Raw genomic sequence first — 24,088 nt, forward strand, 5'->3', positions numbered from 1 at the left:
GTGGAAAATAGTATGTGTCAAGATTCAGCTCTTCAGGGCTGAAAATTTTATTTCATCTTAAGAGCAACATGTGGAGTTACAGTAATCTAGAAAATTCTATAAAAGAACGTTGTAGTCCTATGTAAAACTCCACTGCACATTGTACACCAAGAAGTTAGTCTTATGTCAGCATTTTTGCATCTTTTTTCTATGTTCAGGGCTAGTTTCATCAGAATCTTAGATAAAGTTAATACACCATCAACCCTGAAAACATGACAGAACCTAGCAATCTGCCTAGTCTACTACGTCTTAGATGATTACGTTTTCTTACATACATCGTCTATTGATTGAGAAAACCTGGGACAGAAATCATGCAATAATACTAAGACAACAAATATTATTAACTGAAAGTGGGCAGACGGCTGATGAGTAGGAAGGCTGTTTCCAGTTTCACAATCTTCTCTCAGCATTCTGCTTTACGAACAAAATTCACTGCAGTTGCTCTATCTGAAGCAGATACTCTTTTGACCTCCTACCTGTCTATATACTTCATTACAAGGATAGCAAAGAATGCAAAGCAGTCTATCCACTCCACACCTGCCAGAATTTATATCCTGGCACATTAACAGAACATAGACAATAGCTTTACTTTAGATTAATGATTCAGCTCTGCAGCTAAATTAATCCCAAATTAAGGACTGGAATGCATTTGTATGCTAGATTTGGATTCCCATGGCATACAAACTGTCCCCAAAGGAGGAGAATATTCCTTTTGGGGAAGAACATAACCATGTGTATTCAAAACTTACTTCTGAAGTAACAAAAGTTACTTTAAGGAAACTACTTTGTAACACAATTTCACATCAGTAAAGTTAACACCCAGATGATCAACAAAACTGAAGATGCAACCAATTTAATGTTTCGTGTCTTACATAGCAGTGACTTCATGACTGACTCAGTAGTAGCTATTAACTGTTAAACCTGTCCTCAAACTGTGACGTACCACACAAAACATATAAAATATATTTTAAATGTTCTCCATTGATCATAATAATGTAACCTAACCCTAAGTTTCTCCATCAAAAAATGTTTGGCAAAAATTACTACATTCAAAAGCCAAAAATTGCTGCAAGCACCCTATTCTGTAATACAAACTGGCAGGCAAATTGGATGAAGTATTATAAACTCTGATTTTCAGTAGAAAGGAGATACTCAAATCTGGGAATTTCCAAAAGAGATCACAGGCGAGGTCTGAAAAAGCATCCTGAGTCTCAAAAGCAAAAATTGATACTTGCTCAGAAGAGGAGAAAGGAGGCCAGCTACATTAAGCAAGAGGAAACACTGAAAAAATGAAAAAGAAACCCACAAGAAAAACAACAGAATATTCTCTGCAAACAGCTGATAAACCTAGAGTAAAGAATCCATCACATTCAACTTTAGAGCAACAAGCGTATCTCAGGAATTAAAGGCTCTTGCCATATCACGCGATTTGTACAATGCTTGAAATATTCCAGAGCCCCACCTGAACTGCAGAATGAAGTACTTATCTAGTTATATTTCTCTCACTCTAATACTGAAATTGTCAAAAGAATATACCCAACACACCTTCAAAGCATAATTCATGTTTTACACTTTTCACTATTGAAATGTAAGAACTGAAAATAAACATATAAAACTAACTAAAATATTTTTTTTGCTTGATGCATGCCTTATGCATGAAGAGGATTTGGCCACTAGATATCACCGAACAGCTTGTCCAGAACTAAAATCTGAATTCTGAGAGAATTCATAATATGTACAGGCCAGACTTCTGAAAGAACTGCTTTTCAGACCCTTTAGTACTGAGATTAAAAATACAAACATTACTCTTAACACACATGGTACTGCTCATAATTTAACCCATACCTATATCATCATGTCTGAACAAACTTTGATTTCACCTTAAAGTTTCTTCTAACAATGAAAAGCACCTGATTTTACAGCACCGAGCGCAATAGGAACACAGCTACTAATTTATCAAATCAGTCGTGAAAAAATTAGGCTGAGAGAAAATATTTCCTCAACCTTTACATCAAGGGAAAAACCCCAACCTTTGTGACTGTGCAATATGACTTCTAAAATCATGCCCATAAATCAGTCCTATATGCAGGGTATTTGCAAAGCCCCAGAAGTTATACCACTTTTCAGATGTTTATTGGAGTATGACCAAGAGTGAGGCTCTGCAGAGGCAGTTCTCAAAGAAAACATTTTTGGTTCTTATTATATTAAAGCAAAAGTCTTGGGAAACTTATAAAAACAATTCCCTTTAACAGCATCAATCCAAGTCATTTTGGTTTCAAGCTGCCAAATGTGCACAGTACTTTCTGCCAGGACCTGCAGAACAGATCTACATAACACGGGTAGAATCATGACACACAAATAATTTCTACACATGCAACACAGTGCCTTTCCCTTATCTTTGCCTGTAACACTGAGGTGTGATTTGAAGGTACTAATTTATTGCCAGGCTCTTTTTTTTCCTTATGTCCCACATCCAAGAAGACATTAACAGAGTAACCTGGTATTAGACTACAAAATGGGACCTGGACAACACAGAATTGTTCTCAGGCTTTTTTATTTTCCAAATGAAATTAAATTTATGGCTCCAGAACTGGATTTCTGCTAATACCTAACCCTTCTGTACCTGAACTCCTCAGAATTCTTTGATATTAAGGTTTGTGAATACCAATAGTCCTTGCAATATATTCCATAGTGAAAAAAATATACATATAAACCTGTGCATAAATTACATAATATTCCACATAGTGGTCACCAGCATGCCTCAACATCAGCATGAAATAACTTTTTCTTGAGTTTGGATCTTTTTACCAGAGCTATAGTTCCAGTTTTATGTTTAAAGATACAGAAGTGGTATTTAAATAATACATTTTTAAAAACTCAGTATTAGTACATGAGACTTGCAACATAAGCGAAATTCCCAAAATTTTCACCTGTTAATATTTTTATATTATTTATATTTTTATGCTTTCCATTTATACCTGAACATACTCAAACAACAAGAATGTACATTTGACCAAGAACATTCATACAACAATACTTATGAGATACTTGTAACACACTAAATGAATGGCATCAGAAATAACAAGTAATTTAAGCTCATATTTTACCATCAGTTTTTGCCAAAAGGAGGGTACAAATGTATCTGCAAGCTGCTTTTCTTGAAACGGGATGTTAATCTACATTGTACTTGTGGTTTGTATTGTATAATTATGTCTTATACCATCGTTACCAAGTGATACCAAATCTTAATGCACACCTGCTCAATTGGGAAATGCTTCAGTTAAAATAATCACCTACTGTGGCAGTAAAGACTGCCAGATATTTTTAAGCTGCTCGGTTATGACTGAGCAGAGAGGAAAATACCATTTGTATCCTGCTAACTAGTTGTAGAAATGAAACTCATGCCAGAAGAGTCTGAATGTGTCTTCACATTTGGATAATTTTATTTATTTATTTCAAAGTTTCATGTTTACCAAATTATGTTTTCAAAGTAAATGTGTCATTCATAAGTTTATAATAAAGAGCTATGTCTGTCAAAGAGATTAGAATTGCATAACGAATCAAAGCACACCTTATTTTCCTGATTTCTTGCAGTTTCAATCATCAGTGGAATGAATCCCTTTCTATTTTGCTCCTTTTCAGGATAACAGTCCTAACTTTCTCATTTTTCATTACCTATTCATTATTCTTGGCACATCTGTAACTAGTCATACATATCTAACCTTATAAACTAACCAAAATTCAGCTGTAACACTTTAAAACAATAATGATTAAAAATAGACATTCTAAAGACTACTTACTGAGCATAATAAATTTCAATCTCTTTTTAAAGCATACCAAAGTATCTAATAAATTACCAGACATTAGAAAGTATCTTGCTAGAACAACTGTGTTACTAATTTATGAAGGTGTTTATCTGAAATTTCACTATGCATGAGACATGCACTCCTGAAGGAGTTCTGTATTCCAGTTCTCTGGAATAAGTAAATGAACTTGGTTCACCTGCTTCCTGAATTACCAGTGAACAGTATGGAGATCACACTCAAAAAAATGCTTTCTGTATTCTTTTTTAAATTTACATATGTAAAAATATATAGATAAATGTTAATAAATATATAGTTTATTTCCTTTGAAAAAGACAACAGATTTATACTTTTTCTAATGCGCACAGTGTAACGATACAATTACCAGTGCAATACAAAGGACCAGTACTTCCAGAAACAGAGGACTTAATGAAAATTAGATACCCACCACTCAGAAATACTGGCAGCAACTACAGGGGCTCCCCACAAAGGGGTCAACTGTTTTAACTTTCTTCTCTTCATTAATTTTATATAAGCAGAGTACATATAGAAAGTGTACTGTATTAATTTCAATCACAACTATAGGCTGTTCGGAAATTAATTTCTGTTTTGTAATGTGATTTTCATTGTACATGTTTCAGGAACAGTACCTTCTCGACTGGCATACTGTTATGTACTTTTGAAAAGCTCATGTTATGAACTTTCACGCTGTATAATTAAATTATAATATAAACTGCGTTTTTGACAAATTTTGGCGCTTTGAAGTTCAGATGTCAAAACAGCAATTTCAACAGATCTAGTTCTAGGAGTTCCAGCTTGGACGTAATGCAGTGCAAGCTGCTCGAAACATCAATGAGGTATATGGCCAGGGAAGTGTTAACAAACGGACAGTGCGATTTTGGTTCCAAAAATTTTGACGTGGCGATTTCGACCTTGAAGATCAAGAAGGTCACGGACGTCCTTCTGCTACTGATGATGATGAATTGAAGGCTCTGGTGGAAGTAGATACATGCACAACTGTTTGAGAACTTGCAAAAGAACTCAGGGTAAGCATATCAACTGTTTCTGAGTGTCTGAAGAAGACTGAAAATTCAAAGAAGCTTGACAAATGGGTGCCACACGAACTGAATGAGAATCACAGAAATCGCCGTTCTGAAGTGTCATCGGCACTTCTTTTTCGCAACCAGAACGTCCTGTTTCTGGACTGTATTGTGATGTGCGACGAGAAATGGATACCCTACGATAACCGGTGACGATCGGCTCAGTGGTTGGACAACGATAAAGCTCCGCAGCACTTCCCAAAGCCAAATCTGCACCAAAAGAAGGTCATGCTGACTGTTGGGTGATCTGCTGCTGGTTGAATCCATCACAGCTTCCTGAATCCGGGTGAAACAATCACAGCGGAGAAGTACGTCCAGCAAATCAATGAAATGCACCAGAAACTTCAACAGCTGCGCCCGGCGCTGGTCAACAGAAAGGGTCCAATCCTTCTCAACAATAACGCGCAGCCACATGTTGCACTTTCAATGCTCTGCAATGGTTGAACGAGCTGGTCTACGAAACTCTGCCTCATCCACCGTACTCACCAGACCTCTCGCCCACCGACTATCACTTCTTCAAGCATCTCAACAGCTTCCTGTGCGGGAGACGCTTCAGAAACCAAGGGGAGGCCAAAACTGCCTTCGATGACTTCATCGCTTCCAATTTTATGCAACCAGAATAAATATGCTTGTTTCTCGTTGGCAAAAATGTGCTGATTCTAATGGGTTTTATTTCAATTAATAAATTTTATTATGAGCTGAGATATGCCACTTCAAACATACAGGTTGAAATCGGCAATTAATTTCCGAACAGCCCTATACGAAAGTCCACCTGTCTCTTTGAGAGGTTCATAGTCTATTTGCTGAGAAACACTATTAACAATTTCATCTGCAAATTCACCTGTAGCTTTCTAAAAGGGGAAAATATGCAAGTCGTTGGAAGAAGCATGAAAAGATATAAGCAGACAAGTTCTAAGGTTCACATTCCATTTACTACAAAAAGTACAGTGGGATACAGAAGCCTTCTAAACAAGCTATTTTACAAGGATTTTGTGATTCTATTAGGAGTTTAACACAGGTACAGTCTTAGGTGAAAAAGACTTCATACCTACCATTCACAAGGCTGGAGTGACCGAAAAGCCTGGAGAGAGGCATCCATTCCAGCAAAATCCCAAAATTTAACATCATAGTCATATCCACCAGTTATCAAACGGGCACCTGAAGGATCCAATCCCAAAGCAGAAACCTATACAGAAAAAAAAAAAAAAGAAAAAGAAAAAAAAAAAGACATCATTGAAGCTTTTTAGTATTTTTTTCTTGGAGTTCTTCAGGTATTACCAAAATATACGATACTACTAAAGTCAAAAAATAATTAAATGTGCTGGTTTCTTCCAAAAATGTGTCAGCTACATCTTGGTTTTGAATTTTCACAGAATCATCTAGGTTGAAAAAGACCTTGAAGATCACCCAGTCCAACAATTAACCTAACACTCACATTTCCCAACTACACCATAACCCTCAGCGCTAGGTTGAACCTACTGTTAAACACCTCCAGGGATGGGGACTCCACCACCTCCCTGGGCAGCCCATTCCAACACCTAACAACCCCTTCTGTAAAGAAATGCTTCCTAATATTCAGTCTAAACCTTCCCTGGTGCAACTTGAGACCATTCCCTCTTGGCCTATTGCTTGTTACTTGGTTAAAGAGACTCATCCCCAGCTCTCTGCACCCTCCTTTCAGGGAGCTGTAGACCGCAATGAGGTCTCCCCTCAGCCTCCTCTTCTCCAGACTAAACACCCCCAGTTCCCTCACCCTCTTCTCATACAACATGTACTCCAGACCTTGCACCAACTCTGTTGCCCTTCTCTGGACACGCTCGAGTCATTCAATGTCCTTTTTGTAGTGAGGGGCCCAAAACTGAACACAGGAATCGAGGGGCGGCCTCCCCAGTGCCCAGTACAGGGGTCAGATCCCTTCCCTGTCCCTGCTGGCCACGCTATTGCTGACACAAGCCAGGATGCCATTGGCCTTCTTGGCCACCTGGGCACACTGCTGGCTTATGTTCAGAGATTTTCACTACCTTGTATAATGTCCGAGTACTCAAAGTCGTAGGGAGAATGGAAATCAAAATTACATAATCTGAATTCATCACTGAAGACAGCTGAGAACAGTTAGTTTAGTGTTTGTTTTCTGATCATCTCATTGCAGAATTAGAATATGTCTCATTTCTATGAAGAAAGTTGTACTCCAGACTTTTTTCAAAAGTACAAATAATATTTCTAGGAAGATACTGGAATGGCATTTAACCTCCATCAGTTTAAGATTTTATGCTATCTTATTCAAGACAGTTCATGTACAAGTATACATTGTTTGGTTAAATTTCCCTTTGAAAAAATATTCATTTAATTAAAAAAAAAAAACAAACCACACCACAAATTTTAAAAAGATCCTATTTTATCTAAAAATGCTCAAAAGCTTACCAAAGCCCATTTGCTTTATATAGAAAACTAGTTCCTTAAAGCTACTCACAGCTTTGTGGAAAGAATGATTAATGTTCTTCAAATTGCTATCCCCAAATCAAAGCTTGAATAAAATGGAATTTTTAGTGAAAAAACTAATTCTCTATTTGAAGAAGTTTATTATAGCAGTGTTCAAACCAGCATCGGAAGAAGACTAATAGAAAACACCTCATTGATTAAACATCTTCTCATTTACCTTCAAAATTATTTCTTCTCTTTTCTTATTTGTGAAAATATTATCTACTACCATGATTTCAAGTAATAATATATTACCTAGACAATATGCTAAACTAATTTGTCAACCAGAGATTAACTCTCAAAAATTGTCATCTATGTGAGACAGCATTGAAAGTGATATCAAAAACTGTAAAACAAGAGTATTTTTAGAATTACTCGAAATTACACTTAACCTGAAATGTTAAAATGACTGGAAAAGTTTTCCTGAGTAGATAAAAACTCATAGAATTCATATTTAGGGAAATCAGGCCAATTACTTTCAGGTGCCTAAACCTCTATTAAAAATTCCAGATATTGATGTACAAAAGTTACAATCATTTTCATATAAGGATGCTCATTGTTATATATCTTCTTTACATACATACAGGAAAAGTACTGACAGTCACTACGATTCAATGCAGACACACAGAAGTACCACCAAAACCCCCTTTGTCTCAAAGATGTATCAGTCTACTACTATTAAAACTTTAAAATACACACTGTGTTATGGAGACTTAAAACTTATGTAAACTGTTGAATAGTTCTCACACAAACACTGTTTCAAACAAATGGAATTTAGTATGAGATATTCCCTATTCCATGCCCAGTTGAAAAAGTAACCTACAGAAAATAAGTGTTTCAATAAAAACATCAGTTATGAATGGAATTTATCCTTTAAGATAGACAGTTGTTTTGCTAAAATTAAGGTTTCCCTATATGAAAAGAGTATGGGCTTCTTTTGAGTTTTCTTTTTCCAGTTTCATGTACAAAATGTTCAGTCATTCCTTATTTTATCAAAGGCTCATTTCTTGTCATGTTCTTCTTAAGGCTCACACTGCTCCTCACTGTGTTTCAAAAGTACAGTGCTACCATATAGCCAGTTTGAAAGAAGTACTTTCAGGAAAACCAAGATGTTGCCTGGTAAACAGCAACATCATTTCTGCAACTGACGACTCCTTAATCTAATTGTCCTATTTTTAAAGGCATTCACTTGAAGAAATCTTATCTTTTAGAGAGGGTCTAAAACCTCATTCTTCTAAAAGATACAAAGTATCATCAGATGTCCTAATCGAGTGCTCCCCCAAAAAAATCTAATTTACAGAGTTACTAACAGATTCAACATTTTTCTTTTTACTTCACTGAATCAAATGTTTAAATGTACTGCTGTGTGCTATCCCTAAGAATGAATTAAACTCCACTTAAGTGATTATGTCAGTGACATATTTGATTTCCAGTTGAAACAGATGCAACTTCTTACATGTTTTCATAAAAATGGCCCTTTTAACATTTAAATGCAAATTTTGAACCCAATTCATGATTTCTAATATGCAGAAAAACTGGGCATCTCCAGATTAATCATGCATTCAATTAATAGACTCAAGTGTTCTATTCTACAATAACTACTACAGGAAGGAGCAGCTGTGATATGAGACATTAAAAAGGACAATGTTCAGAAAACCTCTGATTATGCATTCTCTCTCATACCCACCTATGTATCAAAAGTGTCAGGAGAAAAAAAGAAAATACCTCTCTCTCTCTCTCTCTCTCTCTCTCCATATCTATCTCTCTCTCTCTCTCTCTCTCTCTCTCCTTGAAGTTTCACTGGGAACAGTAACTCCTATTACACTGCACAAGCAAGGCAACCGGGAAATTAATCAGGTTTCTGGAAAGACTCTCCAGCTTGGGAAATCTTTTCTGAGACTTTTCAGCTGCACAGGAATAGAGTCATCATCAAACCCACGTTCATCAGATTGAAGATGTACAGATGGGATACATAAGTTTAGCTGAAATACAATATGCTGTATGAACATGACAAGACTGTATTTTAAAATGCTGTGGTCACACACTGATATCAAGATATAAAGCTACCCTCATCCTCACATGTGTGTAATGACATGGGTAACTAGTTTCATTATTCTAAAACAAATACAAAAAAAAGATAGTCCTTCTATAGAAGAGCTCTTTTTTTCAATGGTATGCTTCGTTCACCACATCCAGTCTAATCCGGCAGCTCTATATATACTCACATTGTATTTCACCTCTGTTCTAGATGCTGACAGCTGCATTCTCATGCAGTCAAAATACCCCAGAAGTCTTCCAAATCTGTAACTTCCACTTTACAAAGCCCCTTTAGTTAGAAATAACATGAGCTTATACTTTAAGAAGCCATCAAATTGATTTACTGGGTTAATACAGAAAAAAAGAATTTCAAAAAATTACATCATAAAGTTTGTTAGGAAATATATTCAAGAAACATCCTAGAGAAACAATTACTGTCACATGTAAAACGGGAAACTGCCTTGCACTAGTACACTAGCATGTAAATTCCAGTATGCATACAAATTAGTATGCAAAGAAGTTACATGCACTGTGTACATAAAAATCCACTCTACTTCCGTTTAGTGTTATACAGTGCATCTTCTAGAGATCTTAAAAGAGAATATTCTACTATTTTATTTTATAACTGACTTGTTACTTTTTTCCTTTCCTCCCTCTACCTCTGCATGTCTAGCACTATGATAAAACAAATGGGTAAGTTTTATCATCTTTATAATCTCTCCACACACCAAGACAGACCACAGTCTGATACCAGATTAATGAATAGACACTCCTGAAAATAACGGTTTCTAAAAGCTTATAGAAAAAAATTTATGATCTTTACTGTTAAATTTAAATTTCCAGAAAATTACTTTAAAATGTATAATACTAAGAGATTAATTCAAATATTAAATTCAAATTATTGACATTTGATGTTTAAATTGATATGTTATTTTAATTTGGTAAATTTCTTATTCAAAATTATTTAGTATTGTTGAATTTTAAAATGTATTATATTAATTACATAAATAGAAAACAAACCTACAGGTTTTATTAAAACTCCAATAAAGAAAAATTATACATTTTCTTAGGCTGTTTAAAACCTCATGATAAAGAGCTTTTCTCAAATAATTTTTTTATTTTTCTTTCCTTTGTTTTTCTCCTCTCTCCAATTAAAATCACAGGAATGCCATGAGTGAGAATTCTATTAACTAGCGGACAATGCTTTTGCAGGGGTAAAATAACAATAAAAGAAATTCCAGTTTTACTTTCCCACTGAAGCCTAAGCCATGTCCCAAACTGAAGAGGATAAGAAGCGGCAGCATCTTTTTTTAATGACCGAAGAACAATACAGGGAAAGGATTTGGGAATAGATTCAAGGCTATTCATAGTCAGAAAATAAATTCCAGTCTATAAAAATACATCTTCAATCAATCAGCACATAAAAGCACTTGAATTTGTGTTGAAACATGAGGTTACCCAGAGATAAAAATATTGGGAACAAAGAAATTGTAGTTACAAGCTGGACAGTCTTTATTTAAAAGAAAGTGAAAGAGTAATATTGGAGGTGAAATGGGGAAAAGACAAGGAAGAGCAAGGCTTCAAGCAATTGAGAATGGTGTATAAATGGCATGTAAAGATTCAAGAAGAATGAAGGAGAGTTGTATTCAGTTACAAAGTAGTCTAAGAAACTTCAGCAATAATACTCTCTTTGAAATCCATGATGTATCAAAGAAAGGTCTAGATTAGACCCATGCCTAGATTAGGAAGGTCTAGCTTGGAAGAGGAACTCTAACAACTGCAGAGAGTCTATCTGACCAAACAGAAAATGAGATGATTGAGTCAGATGGAGCCACATGGGGTTATGACAACAAAGTGAAGAAGCAGTCCTAAAACACACTTTTCAACTGCAGTAAGAAAAGCGCTACACTAAAATAACAAATTAAGAAAAAAAATTAGCTGCTTGAACATTAGGTGACAGTAAGTATTTGTTAACTTATTTCACAGACTAGCTCAGTTCTCAAAAAACAATGTGTTGAAAATATGTTATCACTTACTGTTTTTGTCCCATGTTGGAGTGTAATTTCATGAGAATCTGGAATTTTCTTGACAGGGTTCTGGAAAAAAAACAAAAACAACATCCACCTCTGTGAAAATAGTGCATGAGAAAAAACAAACAAACAAACAAACAAAAAACACAGTGCTGTAACATATATAAAAAAGAAAGGTTTACCTCACACCAGCCATAACCTGAGGAGGAAAAAGCAAGTGGAAATCAGAAACAAGAGACTGATTCAAGATTTTTATTTTCATGGATATATGCCTAAAAATCTGAGGAATAATTGTTTAAAAAAGTGCAACAACCTTAATAAAGAAAAAAATATGAAAATGCTTCCTGTTCTTCCTCTTCAGAAAACACTAAAATTCTCTTTGTTTCTTAATCATCAATATCTAACAATCTTGATTTTTGATTTAGTCAATCCATCATTATTATACAATGTCTTTTCAAATAAAAGGACTCTTTGAAGTTAATGAAATTAATAAATGTCTAGGTTTTTTTATTACAGGAGCTAAGTTATGATGGACTGGCTTCCCACTTCCACTTGTGCCAATATCTCCAGCTCTCATGGGTCTTAACAACTGCCACTTCAATAGCAGCCATAACACAGTCAATGTAATTCAGGGAATTTCGTTTAATAGCAACATACAGATCAAAGGCAATTACAGTTGATAACATCTAACACATCATACTAACATCTGTGACACAAGTTAATTTACACAGAAAGAAATGTACTGAAAGTACTTAAGAGATTGCAAGGTTCTACAAAAGTAATTTGAACCATTATTCTTGAAATGCTCATTTGTCTGGTACCACATAAGTTTCCAAAAAGAGACACAATCTATTATTTTGATGCCAAAGTCTGATTTTAAAATAATTTTTAAGCACATTTCATATTATACATCATATCTCTTTCCTTATCCACCCCTGCCAATTCCTTCCCTTTTTTTCATGCTTGCCACATAAAGTCTCAATAGCATCAGGCTGATTTCCTTTATAGTCATCTGTCGCAGATGAAAGTATTGACACAGTAAAGACCTAGAAAAATAATCTAGATTTATTAATAACTAACAACTATTTGTCAATACAAAATAACTCAGAAAGAAAAGCGACTTATTCAGATTCTAAAATGACAATATTCACTCTAACTTACTTAACGGTACCTTAATTTATACACATACGTACATGCGCATACACAAACCAGACATATACATACAGAAACAAAGGGGTTTGGGTTCGGTAAAATGAACACAAAAGGGACAAACACACAGGAACAAGGGTAAGGGTACGTACCCACACACACGCACACCCACCAATAAACAGGTGAAATAGAAGCTAGCTCAAAGAAAATTTCCCTCTCGAGTTTAGAGCAAATACTCCCAATGCCTTGGCATTCCTCAACGGGCGATAATTGAGACTCGAGCGGGGGGACTTCACCCTGGCCTTCCGTCTGGAGCAGACGATACCTGAGAGGCGTCCCAGCTCAGGGGAGATGCTGGTCACAGGCCGCTGCGATCCAGGAGAGCTCAAAGGGCCTCTCTGGTGGTCGCAGTTTATAGGGTCCAAGATGATTGACTTTTGTCAAATGCTATCTGGTGCCTTCCAGCAGTTGCACAAGATTTGAATAACATGCAACCCTGTTATTGTTCCATCTGACCACATCCCAGGCACAGGTGAGTCAGGCCATCAGGAGATGATGGGCCATTATAACCTTTTCCGAGCAATCAGAGGGGGGCAGGAGCCAGGCTCCTCAAGGTTATTCAGTCCTTATCTCCGTAGACTGGTGTACGGTTCGGGGGAATGTGGATGGAATCACACCTGGCACCAAGCAGCCCAACAAGGACGGCAGGGAGGGGTAGGAATTGCACCACCACATCATCTTATCCTGCAGTTCTATCAGCTTTACTTCTCTGATGAAGCTGACACTTTCATTTACATAGATTTAGCCAGATCCACCTTTCTTCCAACTTCTTCATACTAACAACAGCTCTGATTCCCAAAACAAAGGTATAATTTCATTCCCTTTTTGCACAGAGATATATATATATATATGTATATAAGTACACATACATAGAGATAATCCAGCGGAAGGCTCATGCCTTCTGTTTTCATATTCACAACATACGCATAGCTCTGCTAGTCACAGGTGTCTGAAGGGGAACTCAAGTATTAGCATAGAAACCACACAGGCACCTGAGAAAAAAAAAAAAAATTATGGGACTGTGGCAGCGTGCTCCCCAACCTGCCTGCTCAAGTGATAACCAGCAGTGGTGATCATAATGGATGTGTCTGGTCATGATGGCTACATCTGGTTCAAAGTGGATTAGCAGAGACAGATAACAACACAATAGCCAAGAGCTAATTTCAACAATGCACCCACATAATCATGGTGCTAGTCAATGTCCAACTCAAGCCAAATTTAGAAAAAAACCCCACCTGTAGTCAGTATGCAAATATAAGTCAATCATCTTACTCTATGAATTGTGGACAGCCCAGGGCTCATTGAGCTTTCTGCATGGCAGCGGGCTGCACGCCAGCATCTCCCCTCATGTAGACACACCTCTCAAGGTTACTCCTCGAGATGGAGAGATGCCTTGCCACAACAGATTTTTGGTAAGTGATTAATAGCATGCTAAACTTTGAAATCCTAATGAAGTGATATAAAGGGTTGATTGTGCACATATATAGTCCTCTAGACATAAACTGTTAACCAAGTCTGGGGCTAAGTCTGGATCCAGCCGCACATAGAGTCCTCTCTGAGAAGGAGTTTAGAACGCAAGGGAATCCTTTCTGAACCTCATGACTCTAAGGGAGGGTCTTCTGACAGTTTTTTCTGACCGTCATGACTCAATGGGAGGGTCTTCTGACAGTTTTTTCTGACCCTGTCCTCTATGCAGTAAATAATCAAAAGTACCTTGCCATCGAATCATGTTAAACCACTGTCACCACTTACTAACAAACTTTGTTAGACCATTGTTTTGTATGAACATATTGCTACTTCTCTCAAGAGCAAAATGCATCGCTCCATCCACTACAGGGACTGTGGTCCATGTTAAGTCTATAAGTGAAATTGTGAAATGTATAGCCCGCATGGCATTAAGAGACACTTAACAGGACTCAGTGGTTTATAAGGTGAGAAGCAGGTGTAACTCAAAATTCCCAGCTGAAACTGCAATTATGAAAATAAGTTTATTGCTCAATTGACACTATAAAGCACCTGGACAGAGTATAATTATAATACCAATGAAGTTTTCCACACCTCCTCTTTTCCTGCACTATAAATTGGTAGTTGTTGTTATTGGGATGCAAAAAAATGCTCAACTGCCCCTGCCTGCACTTGCTATCTAAGCACATTCCATAAAAGCAGAGGTGTGAAAAGGAAACAGATAGCTTCCAAGATTCATACTCCACCAGCCACAACAAAAGATCTAATACTTCTGTGAATCAAAGTCTTTCACAGAAATCATCTGTTGCTGGAAGGAGAAACAGCATTTTTGTCATTCTCATCTTAATCACTGCAAGGTTGCTTATTTTGTATTCCAATCCGCTTACTGGAATGTTATAAGGTTGCTCATTTCATATACCTTACCACAGAGATAGGTATTGTATGTCAATATTGCATCAGCACTAAACTTAATTTTGAGAGGGAATCTTATTTTAAGAGTTCTTTCAATAATTCAAACAAACAAAACACACACACACACAAAAAAAAAAAAAAACAACAAAAAAAAAACCAACCACACACAAACCCAACAAAATCTACCAGAAAAAACTTACTTTATTTTAATTGCTAACTCCTCCAGATAACGATAATCAAATCCCTCTTCTAGTATGAAGAGCGACCCACTCGCATAAAAATGTATTTGCTTTACAGTGCATTCGTGTTGAACACTGTTCTGGCTCCTAGCCTGTAACGGGGAACAACAGATAGGAATACATTCTGCCACCTGATAAATCAAAATAGCCTGAGCCTGTAAGTCAGACATTTGGCAAGAGCTAGTGGTGCTATACTCTGCAGTGCCCAAAGGCTGCCTGACAGTTAAAGTAAGCATTTAGGCTATTCAAACCAAAAAATTAAGATAACAATGTCCACGAACGTAACTTGGCATATTATCTTCAAATCAGCCAAACATTTACAAAAAACCAAAGTAGTCTATTCTATTTTAGTAATCACAAACTTTCTATATAACTGAAAACACTATAACCTGCTCTACAACAATTAGCCTGCTACAACAATTGCCTATATGCGCACCCAAAAATCAAATGCAACTACCACTTTTCTTCTAGTCATTACATTCCAAAGAACAACTAATGCCATAAAATCCTTTTTCCACACTCTCAAAGGAAAATAAAGTTAATACATTTTATGCTGATTTGAACATCAGAGTCCCATGTATACTGGAGTATTACTGTAAATCTGAAAAAAAATCCAAAAATATAGAGTTTGCCCAAAGTGTACCTGCAATTCCACGTATTCCAGTTGTTGCTTGGATTTCTGCTGTTAAGTTTACACAAACTGATTTTAATATTTCAGTTATGCTGTTCTGGAGAAATTATATTGTAATTAAAACTATATGAGATGAAATCTCTACAGGATTATTTTGTTGGTTTCTTTTGTTCGAGATTTTTTTTTCCCTTTTTAAACTGTATCAGGAAAAGACAGTATGTTCAATTTATCTTTCAGCAGAAACAAAGGAAAACAGTTTTGGTGTTGACGTATCTCCTAATATTTTTACAAAAATTCTCAATTCCCTGGCTTACATAAGATTAATATATACATTAAATCTGTGAAATAGTGTATTCTAAGAGTTCACAGTTTTTCTCAAAAATGAAAAGTCTTACCTTTTAAATAATTTCTGCAAAGGGACACTGCAAGTCAGGCATCACATCTGCTGTTTGCAGTTACATTTTTTCAGGGAATTCCAGCCCTAGCTGACTGTTAAGCTCCTGTGCCTGGCAACACTTTTCTATTCACTACACCACTGTCCCTAAATATTGTGGGTTTTTTCTCTTGTTCCTTTTGGGACCTTCCTTATTCTCAAGCAAAATTCAGAAAATGCGCCACTAGAAACCAGAGGCTGAAACTAGGTTAGTGTCCAAGATCTCTTGTGAAAAATCAAAGATAAAAACAAAAAATCAAATAAACCAATGATGCAGGTCAAACCAGACCTGTGAAGTGAGAGGACAGACACAAAAAAGGAAAAATCAGTTAAAATCTAGATTTCTACATTCTACAAGTTATCCTTTGATATCCTTGGAATTGTGAATATGGGTAATAATAATCATTAGGGACTCGGCAGAAGACAGAAGAATACAGGAGGTGGGAAAATAATGGGCTGGTATTTTTATGATGAACTAAGCATTTTGGTTGGGGAGAAAGTTCCACTAAACAGTATTAAAGAGAGAGGAATTTGCAATTAAAAACTACCTCAACCTTTACCATCTGTTAGCCTTTCTAACAGACTGACTATCCAAAAGTCACTTTAGAATGCCTTTAGAATGACAATTAGTTTATGTTCACAGGTTAAATGGATAAAAGCAATGACTGAAAAACAAAATGGAAATTCCACAATGACATACTCTGTTGATCTCACACACACATTAACTGTAAACTGCACTTGGTGAAAAATAAATTCATCCACTAGAATCTGACCTCTCTCCCTGTAAAAATATCCCTACAAGTTAGAATATAAGTCTTCAAATGACTCACTTTTTCATGACCCAACCAGAATGATGCATTTATTCCTAGAAGTACCTCTACTGCTCTGTTTGCAGAGGTCTGTATTTCACTAAATGGAAACTATCCCATGTGAAAGACTTGCAAGCTATAGGTAATCTTTTACACACCAGACCCTTAAACGGGAACATTTCTGGGCACCCAGTAGACTATGATTTAACAGAGGAAACAATACAATTTTTTTTCTCTGTTTTTTGCAATTGTCTTCAGATTTCATCCTTGAGGATTTTAAGATCATATGTTGCCCTGGAAGAAAATATGACTTTCCTTTTCCGGATAGCTCCTGTGTTCTTAGAGCTCTCCCAAAACCCTGACTTGCTGGAAACTTGAAGAGACTTCTCATTTGGGGGAGCAGAGCTATAGTACAGCAAGGATTTAAAAAACCATGCAAAACTACAGCTGGTTAAAGTAAAGGTGAGCACTTTCCCTGTCTGGAGCAGGAGAAGAGGTTAAAGTCAGCTTGGCTACTATTTACTTTAAATACCTTAAGTCCTGTACTAAAAAACCCCCTTCTGCTGGAAGTGCAAACCCTCACATCCTGCTCTTTTGGGTCTCTGGTTTGGTACACTCCACATGGAAGATGCTGTCCATTCATGGGCAGTAGTGAAGAGAACGAGGCAAGATCTACACTTGACAGAGAATTCTCCATTTCTGGTGAAACTGCAGGTTTCACAGAAGAAATTTAACAGAGGTGATCTGACACAAATGATTGCTGTCTCACTAGAAGACTGATGGAATAACTGGGTTCCTAATGGACAGCAGGAATAGCTGGTGGAAGTGGGAAGGGGACAAAAAACCCTAGCATCAAATGGTGATGGAGTGACCTTCACCTGCTTAGGAAACTGCCACAATTCAAACATCCAAATGAAGGACTACCTGCAGAAAACCGTGTTTCAATCATCCAAATCCCAGGCCTTCTGGCAAAGAAGGGGAAAAAAATTTCTATTTTCAAGCATTTTGTTTACATATATCATGTTCATATTTTCTTTTAAGTTTTTTTAAAGCTTCCTCTCTCTTCCCTTCCGAAATTACTATATTGCATGGAAAACCTAATGCCACACCACTGAGGGAGTGAGGTGGAAGGAGCAGGAAAGTTTAAGTGCCTTTGAAAGGCTTTTATTTTAGACTCCAGTATACAGACAGAGCTGACACCTTCTTCCTTGTAACCAGACAGTAATAATTTTCTGTATCTTCCATTCTTCTCCAGCAAAGAGTTCAAAGTAATACACATGGTTAAGAAAGAGTAATCAAGAGTGACATCAGTTAAAAAGAGAAATGGCAATGTTTCCTAATAGAAATGTTTGTGCTGTAAATTATGTAACATATTGAAATAAAATGCTCTTAAGAGATTAAGAATAAAACAAATGCGCAGAAAACTCATCAACAATCGCAACAGAAAGGATGGGATTTCTGACAGTAATTCCCAAAGTGGCAAAGTACGACACAACAAACATTTTGCTTTAAAACAGACAAAACGGCAGAGAAAACCACTGAAATGTGCAGATAAACTCTTAGAACAGCATTGCAGAAATCCAGTCCAGCTGCTACAGTATGTGGGCACAACCATATGTTAATACTAATAGCAGAAGGCTGTACACTACTTTTATTTTAGAAGTGACAACAAAAAAGCAAATCATGCTGGTTGCTTGCTAATTCCTGTATCAAATGTCTTCAGCTTACAGCTATTCTCTCTCAAACACCCCCGTTCTCTTTTCAGGGGAAAGAAGTTACAGATGTCCATCAAGCTTCATAGGGAAATGCTTGCAAAACCTCACTGTATTTCACTGAAGTTCAGAGCCACAAATGTGCAGCTTTTTCTTTCTGCCTCACATCCAACTTTGACAGATAGATACTTCATCCTTCTCAGTGAATGAAATCAAGATACTATTCTAGTGAGGATGAAACAGAGAGAATAGAATCTTGTTCCATCCTTCAATACTGAGTCTGAAACACTATTAGAAAAGGATAAGGAGGGGACTCTCACAGATCTAAAAGAAAATATGTATCGTTCCTCTTTTCAGACTAGAAAAATATTTTAAGCTGTTAGGCACCCAACTGAATTTTCCATGAAAGCTGAAGACAGTAATAAGAGTTCAAACTGATTTTTTCTGTTCTCTTTTAACTCGTTTTGCAAACACACACATACACACACACACAGATGTTCATGTTTTGTTCCACAAGTTACTCCTCACGCACTGATTAAAACCATATTACTTGCAAAAATGGGCAGGTCTTCTGAGTCACTTTTTTTTTTTTTTTGTTATTTTCCTCCATAACTTAAACAGACAATAAATGTCTAAGATATACACTAAGGCTGCACAAGTGTACACTCGACAGAAAGATGAAGTATGAAAAACCACAATGTGAGAGATGGGTAAAATGCAGTTTTACACCAATAGAAAAATAGAAATGTTTTGGGGATTATAGGAGTATATTATCCACTAACTTGCATGCAGAAGGAAGCATCAAGATTAGAAAGGTCATTTCAACAACTTTTAATTTCCTCTCTTTTAGGTGTTAGAGTTGACAGACATATTTTGATGCAAACTTGCATGTTACTAAACTGTTTGGTTCAGATTCATATAATCTGAGTTTCTGAATGTGATACATCTAATTATAGAAAACACTTACTTCAGACTTCCTATACAGCCTCTAAAGAGAGACAAATAACTCTAGAAGAAAAATCAGTGTATCAGAGAACTCAATCACCTGGAGACGTCTCCTCTTCATGAATTATTCAGGAAGTACAAGGCAACTAAATTCTGAACATAGGTGTCTTGATTAGGTTAGATGAATTGGGGCCTATGGATATTATCCAAAATTTTAGCCCAAAAAAGATAAAGAAAAAAGAAAATATTATGGAAAACAGAAGGATACATGCAAACACTGGTATCAAACAACTTGGTTGATATTCCTATGAAACACCCCCAAAAACGTAGATAACTTGTAACTCTATGAAGAACACAGAAAAACTTCAAAATTAAGAGAAATATTGGAAGGATCCTAACAAAATGCCATCTCTCCCTGTTATCCTTTATATTTGACTAACATCCAAAACAGCACAGAACTTGTCTTGAATATTAAGTATAGGAAGACTTCAGAAAAAGTCATTCTTTTCTTTAGTGAGCTAAAATGCATTACTCCAGAGTGCATTCAAGAATGAAGAAGGTGCTTAAGTAGACGAACTTCATTTCAAATACCTACAGGAAGTAAATTTATTTATTCAATATGGAAATGGTACTGTGGCTAGCTTCTCTCAACATCATCTAATTCACAGTCTCATACAACTTTTTCTTATGATCTGAACAAGAGTGTTTTGTCAGGTTTAACCAACAAGGGAAAAGACCTTAAATTAAATCTTCATTCCAACACATGACCGCCTAAAAACAATAAATTTGTAATGTTGTTATAGGTCAGACACAACATATTTTATTAGATGACAGGTCAAACAGAAATTCAGAGACTGTTCCCAGACATAATGGGTAACATGAATTAATCACCTCTTCCCTTTTATGCCACTTACTGGCATGTCCCCTTCTGAAAAGGCTCCAATGGCTTAACAATTAGAAAAAGTATTGAAATTAAGAGTCTCAGCATGGTTTGCAAATTATCTTTCTTAGATATAAAAACATCATACTTCTGGAGTAGAGCAAAAGGCTTGCCTGATCTGTCTCCTGAGAGAGTTTTAGAAAGATTTCAGGAGGTTTCTATTTTTCACCTAGATTCTAAAATTTCATTCAGATAATTTCTAAATTTATAACAAGCCATTGATTTATGGAGTCCTGCTTTATATTAATATTTGTAACCTGGAAATTTTTCTTACAGTGTATACCAGGAGAATTCTCTTGAGCCTTTTCTAAAGCAAGTTGTAATCACTGATAAAACTGATTTAAACCTAAAATTGCCTGTGGTCATTCAAGCTTCCTTTGCAGTTTCTGGGAGACCGATTTACTTAAGATGAATGTTCTGGTGCTATTTCAGCTATGTTACATTCTGCTCACACAACCACGCACCTACTTCATCTTTATCATCTCAGTTTCAAATGCATATAAATACTTCATATTTGCTAAAACAGTATGCATAACTGCCACATACCACCAAAAAGCACCCATGTTCAGTCAAGACACAGTTACTACAGCAATAAGATACACAATATTACCACTATCTACCATGTTAAGAAAAAAAATCATGAGCATTTTTAATCACATATCCCTTAAGATTATTCTTTAGAGTTGAATAGAGTATTTCATTTTAACATAAAGAAATAATTCTATTTATAACAAAACAGTAAAGTAACACACACACTCAGCTGACAAAGGAGAAACAAAACAAGCATGCAACAGACATCTTTGCTCTGAAAGATCTGTTCAGCCTCACAGGTAACCAAAGAATAGCCTAATTCTGAGATCAGAAGGGATAAATAATCATAAACTTTCAACTCTTTGGGGTTTAGGTGACAAATGCTTAGGTTCAGATGCGAACAGGCCTCACGCAGGCATTCACATATTTCACATCCAGACTGGCAAGAATTTCTGTACCACACAGATTCCATGTGGGATTTCTACCGCAGGGAATATGCCCTAAAAGACACACATGAAGGAATCCAAGAACACAACATAGGATGCAGTGCCAGACTGAACTTTCATTAATGCATAACATTTTTCAGCTTGCTAGCCAGTTCACTTATTTACATTAAACTCACTCTAAAACATTCTTTATCTAAACAATACAGACACTTTATCATAATCACCTTTTAGCAAGCTTTAGGGGGAAGAAAAAAAAAAAGTGTTGAGTTCTTTCACTTGACTCACAAAGAGAAACCATGAAAACAAAGGTTATATAAGAATTCCAGAAACGGTATCCTGTCTTTTAATAATTCTAACACTTTTAGATGTTTTTCACTCATTAAAACAGCTTTACTGCTCTTCAGATTTACCTTCTGTCTTAAAACAAAAGTTATTTATGAAGAATTTTGAAACTCTGCATGTACAAAGTTTAAAAAAAGCCTCCCCTCCATACATTTTAAAAATCAGTGATACTATTAAGTCTTGCAAAAGGCAATTTTAGTTACATGCCATTCTATGGAAGTATATTAAAATAATATATGCAGTAGAATAAGTATTACTGGTTCTTTTGCAAGTTTTGTAAGCAGTGGCAATTAAGTCCATCAGTAGCACCACACTCTGAATTTTTAGTTTCGACTCATCAAAACTTAAAAAAGCCAACACAACCAATAGATGTTCAGTTTTGGCACTGCTGTCTAAAACAGACATGAGGATTACTACAACTGAAACAAAATGCATTTTTCCTCTCATCAAAAAAGATCCTAATGTCCATTTAAAAGTTCTGGTGATCAAGTTAAGATAATTTCACAAGCATCAATGCAATATGAGTAACACTCATTACAGCAAGCCATCTCTATCAAATTATATGTTTTAAGATGAAATTAAAACAATACACCATTAGTGTAGACCAATCCTTGACCTCTGACTTTGTGCAATTTATTTCATTCCCGCATACCCCAGTTTCCTCCTCTGAAAAATTAGAATAAATAATATCTATCATAGGGACTCTGCTACAAGGTTTTATTCAGAAATGTTGGTGAAGTTCTTCAAATTCCTCAGGGATTGTGTTATGCTCAGCAAACACACTACAGTCAGCAAAACTAAACAATCACATCTCTAGAGAGAGTTGTCCACAGACTATACTTTTCAACAGTTTGCCAACTGTGATTGTAAAAAGGTGTTCAATCAAATGTTTACTCCAGGATCTTGAGAGAGACAAATTTATGCATACTGTCCCACTTAGTAACAAATATTCTAGTTGTCTACAAAGTTACTAATCAATAAGGATAAGGAATTAAAACTGGGGAGGGGGCAGGGTGAGTCATCAGCTAGTCACGCAAAGAAGATCTACAACCACAGGGTGAAGGTAGGGGGGTGGGGGTTAAAAATTACAGCATGTCTAAGTTACTGCAGGAAGGAAGGACAATTTCCTATCTAGCTCCCACAGCTGGTTCCAATTCTATTACTGTTTCGATTACTAATTCTCCCAGGCCACCCATAAATTATCTTCAAAACATTAACATTTAAGCTATCTTATAGCAGCACAATTTTATGTAATGTGACATGAGAATAAACTGCTGAGTGACTTTAACTACGCATCTGGAAAAAGATGTATTTATATTGTGCACATATGAGGTGCATCCTTGGAAGAAATGCACCTTCTCCATGCTTCACTCAGGTATACTCCTTTAACTAAAGCCTCTATCCTAAGAAGGTAGTGTTTTATGGCAAGATGATATATACCTCATTGTTAAAACTGTTGTTAATACCCAAGGACACTGCAAATAATTTTCAAAATGTTCATGACAAATACTAAGTACTAAGTTAAAAATTACAGTCAGTGTGAATATCTTGGTTTTATTTTAATCATAAATCCCATCATTTTTAAAAGTTGTGCCCAAGAATTATAAAACATGCTATCTTCGGTATATTTGTGTATGTCTTACTATAGTATCTATAAATGTTGAGATCCTTCCAACATAGTGTATCAAAAATACTTATTTCTATACATGTAAAGTAGTCTGAAAATTTCAAATTATTACAATTAACTAAACAGAGAGCCATTGACTTCTACATTCCAATTAAACAACTGTTACTCAGTATTGCTCAGTTGTGGATTATACGGGAACAGAGTAAAGACATTTTCCAGTGTAATGATGCCCATATGTCAAATCTAGGACTTACTATAGTTATTCCTCAAGGACTCCAACATATAAAAGCATACAGAAGCAATGATTCCACTTTTTAACCCACACTAAGATAAAGATCCATTGTCTTGACAATATATAAAA

At 36.0% G+C, this 24,088-nt stretch overlaps 1 protein-coding gene across 1 annotated transcript in view; it reads right to left on the minus strand.

The window, feature by feature from the left end:
• WDR70 (WD repeat domain 70) overlaps positions 1-24,088 on the minus strand; it is a 141,296-nt gene that overhangs the window by 90,951 nt on the left and 26,257 nt on the right. The window contains exons 6-7 of the mRNA XM_074932299.1: positions 11,494-11,553; positions 5,995-6,128 (exon numbers count right to left, since the gene is read on the minus strand). Of these exons, the coding sequence (XP_074788400.1) occupies positions 5,995-6,128; positions 11,494-11,553 (194 nt within the window). The remainder of the gene's footprint in view (positions 1-5,994; positions 6,129-11,493; positions 11,554-24,088) is intronic.

The sequence above is a fragment of the Athene noctua genome, chromosome Z, assembly GCF_965140245.1.
Source record: "Athene noctua chromosome Z, bAthNoc1.hap1.1, whole genome shotgun sequence".
NCBI classification, from domain to species: Eukaryota; Metazoa; Chordata; class Aves; order Strigiformes; family Strigidae; genus Athene; species Athene noctua.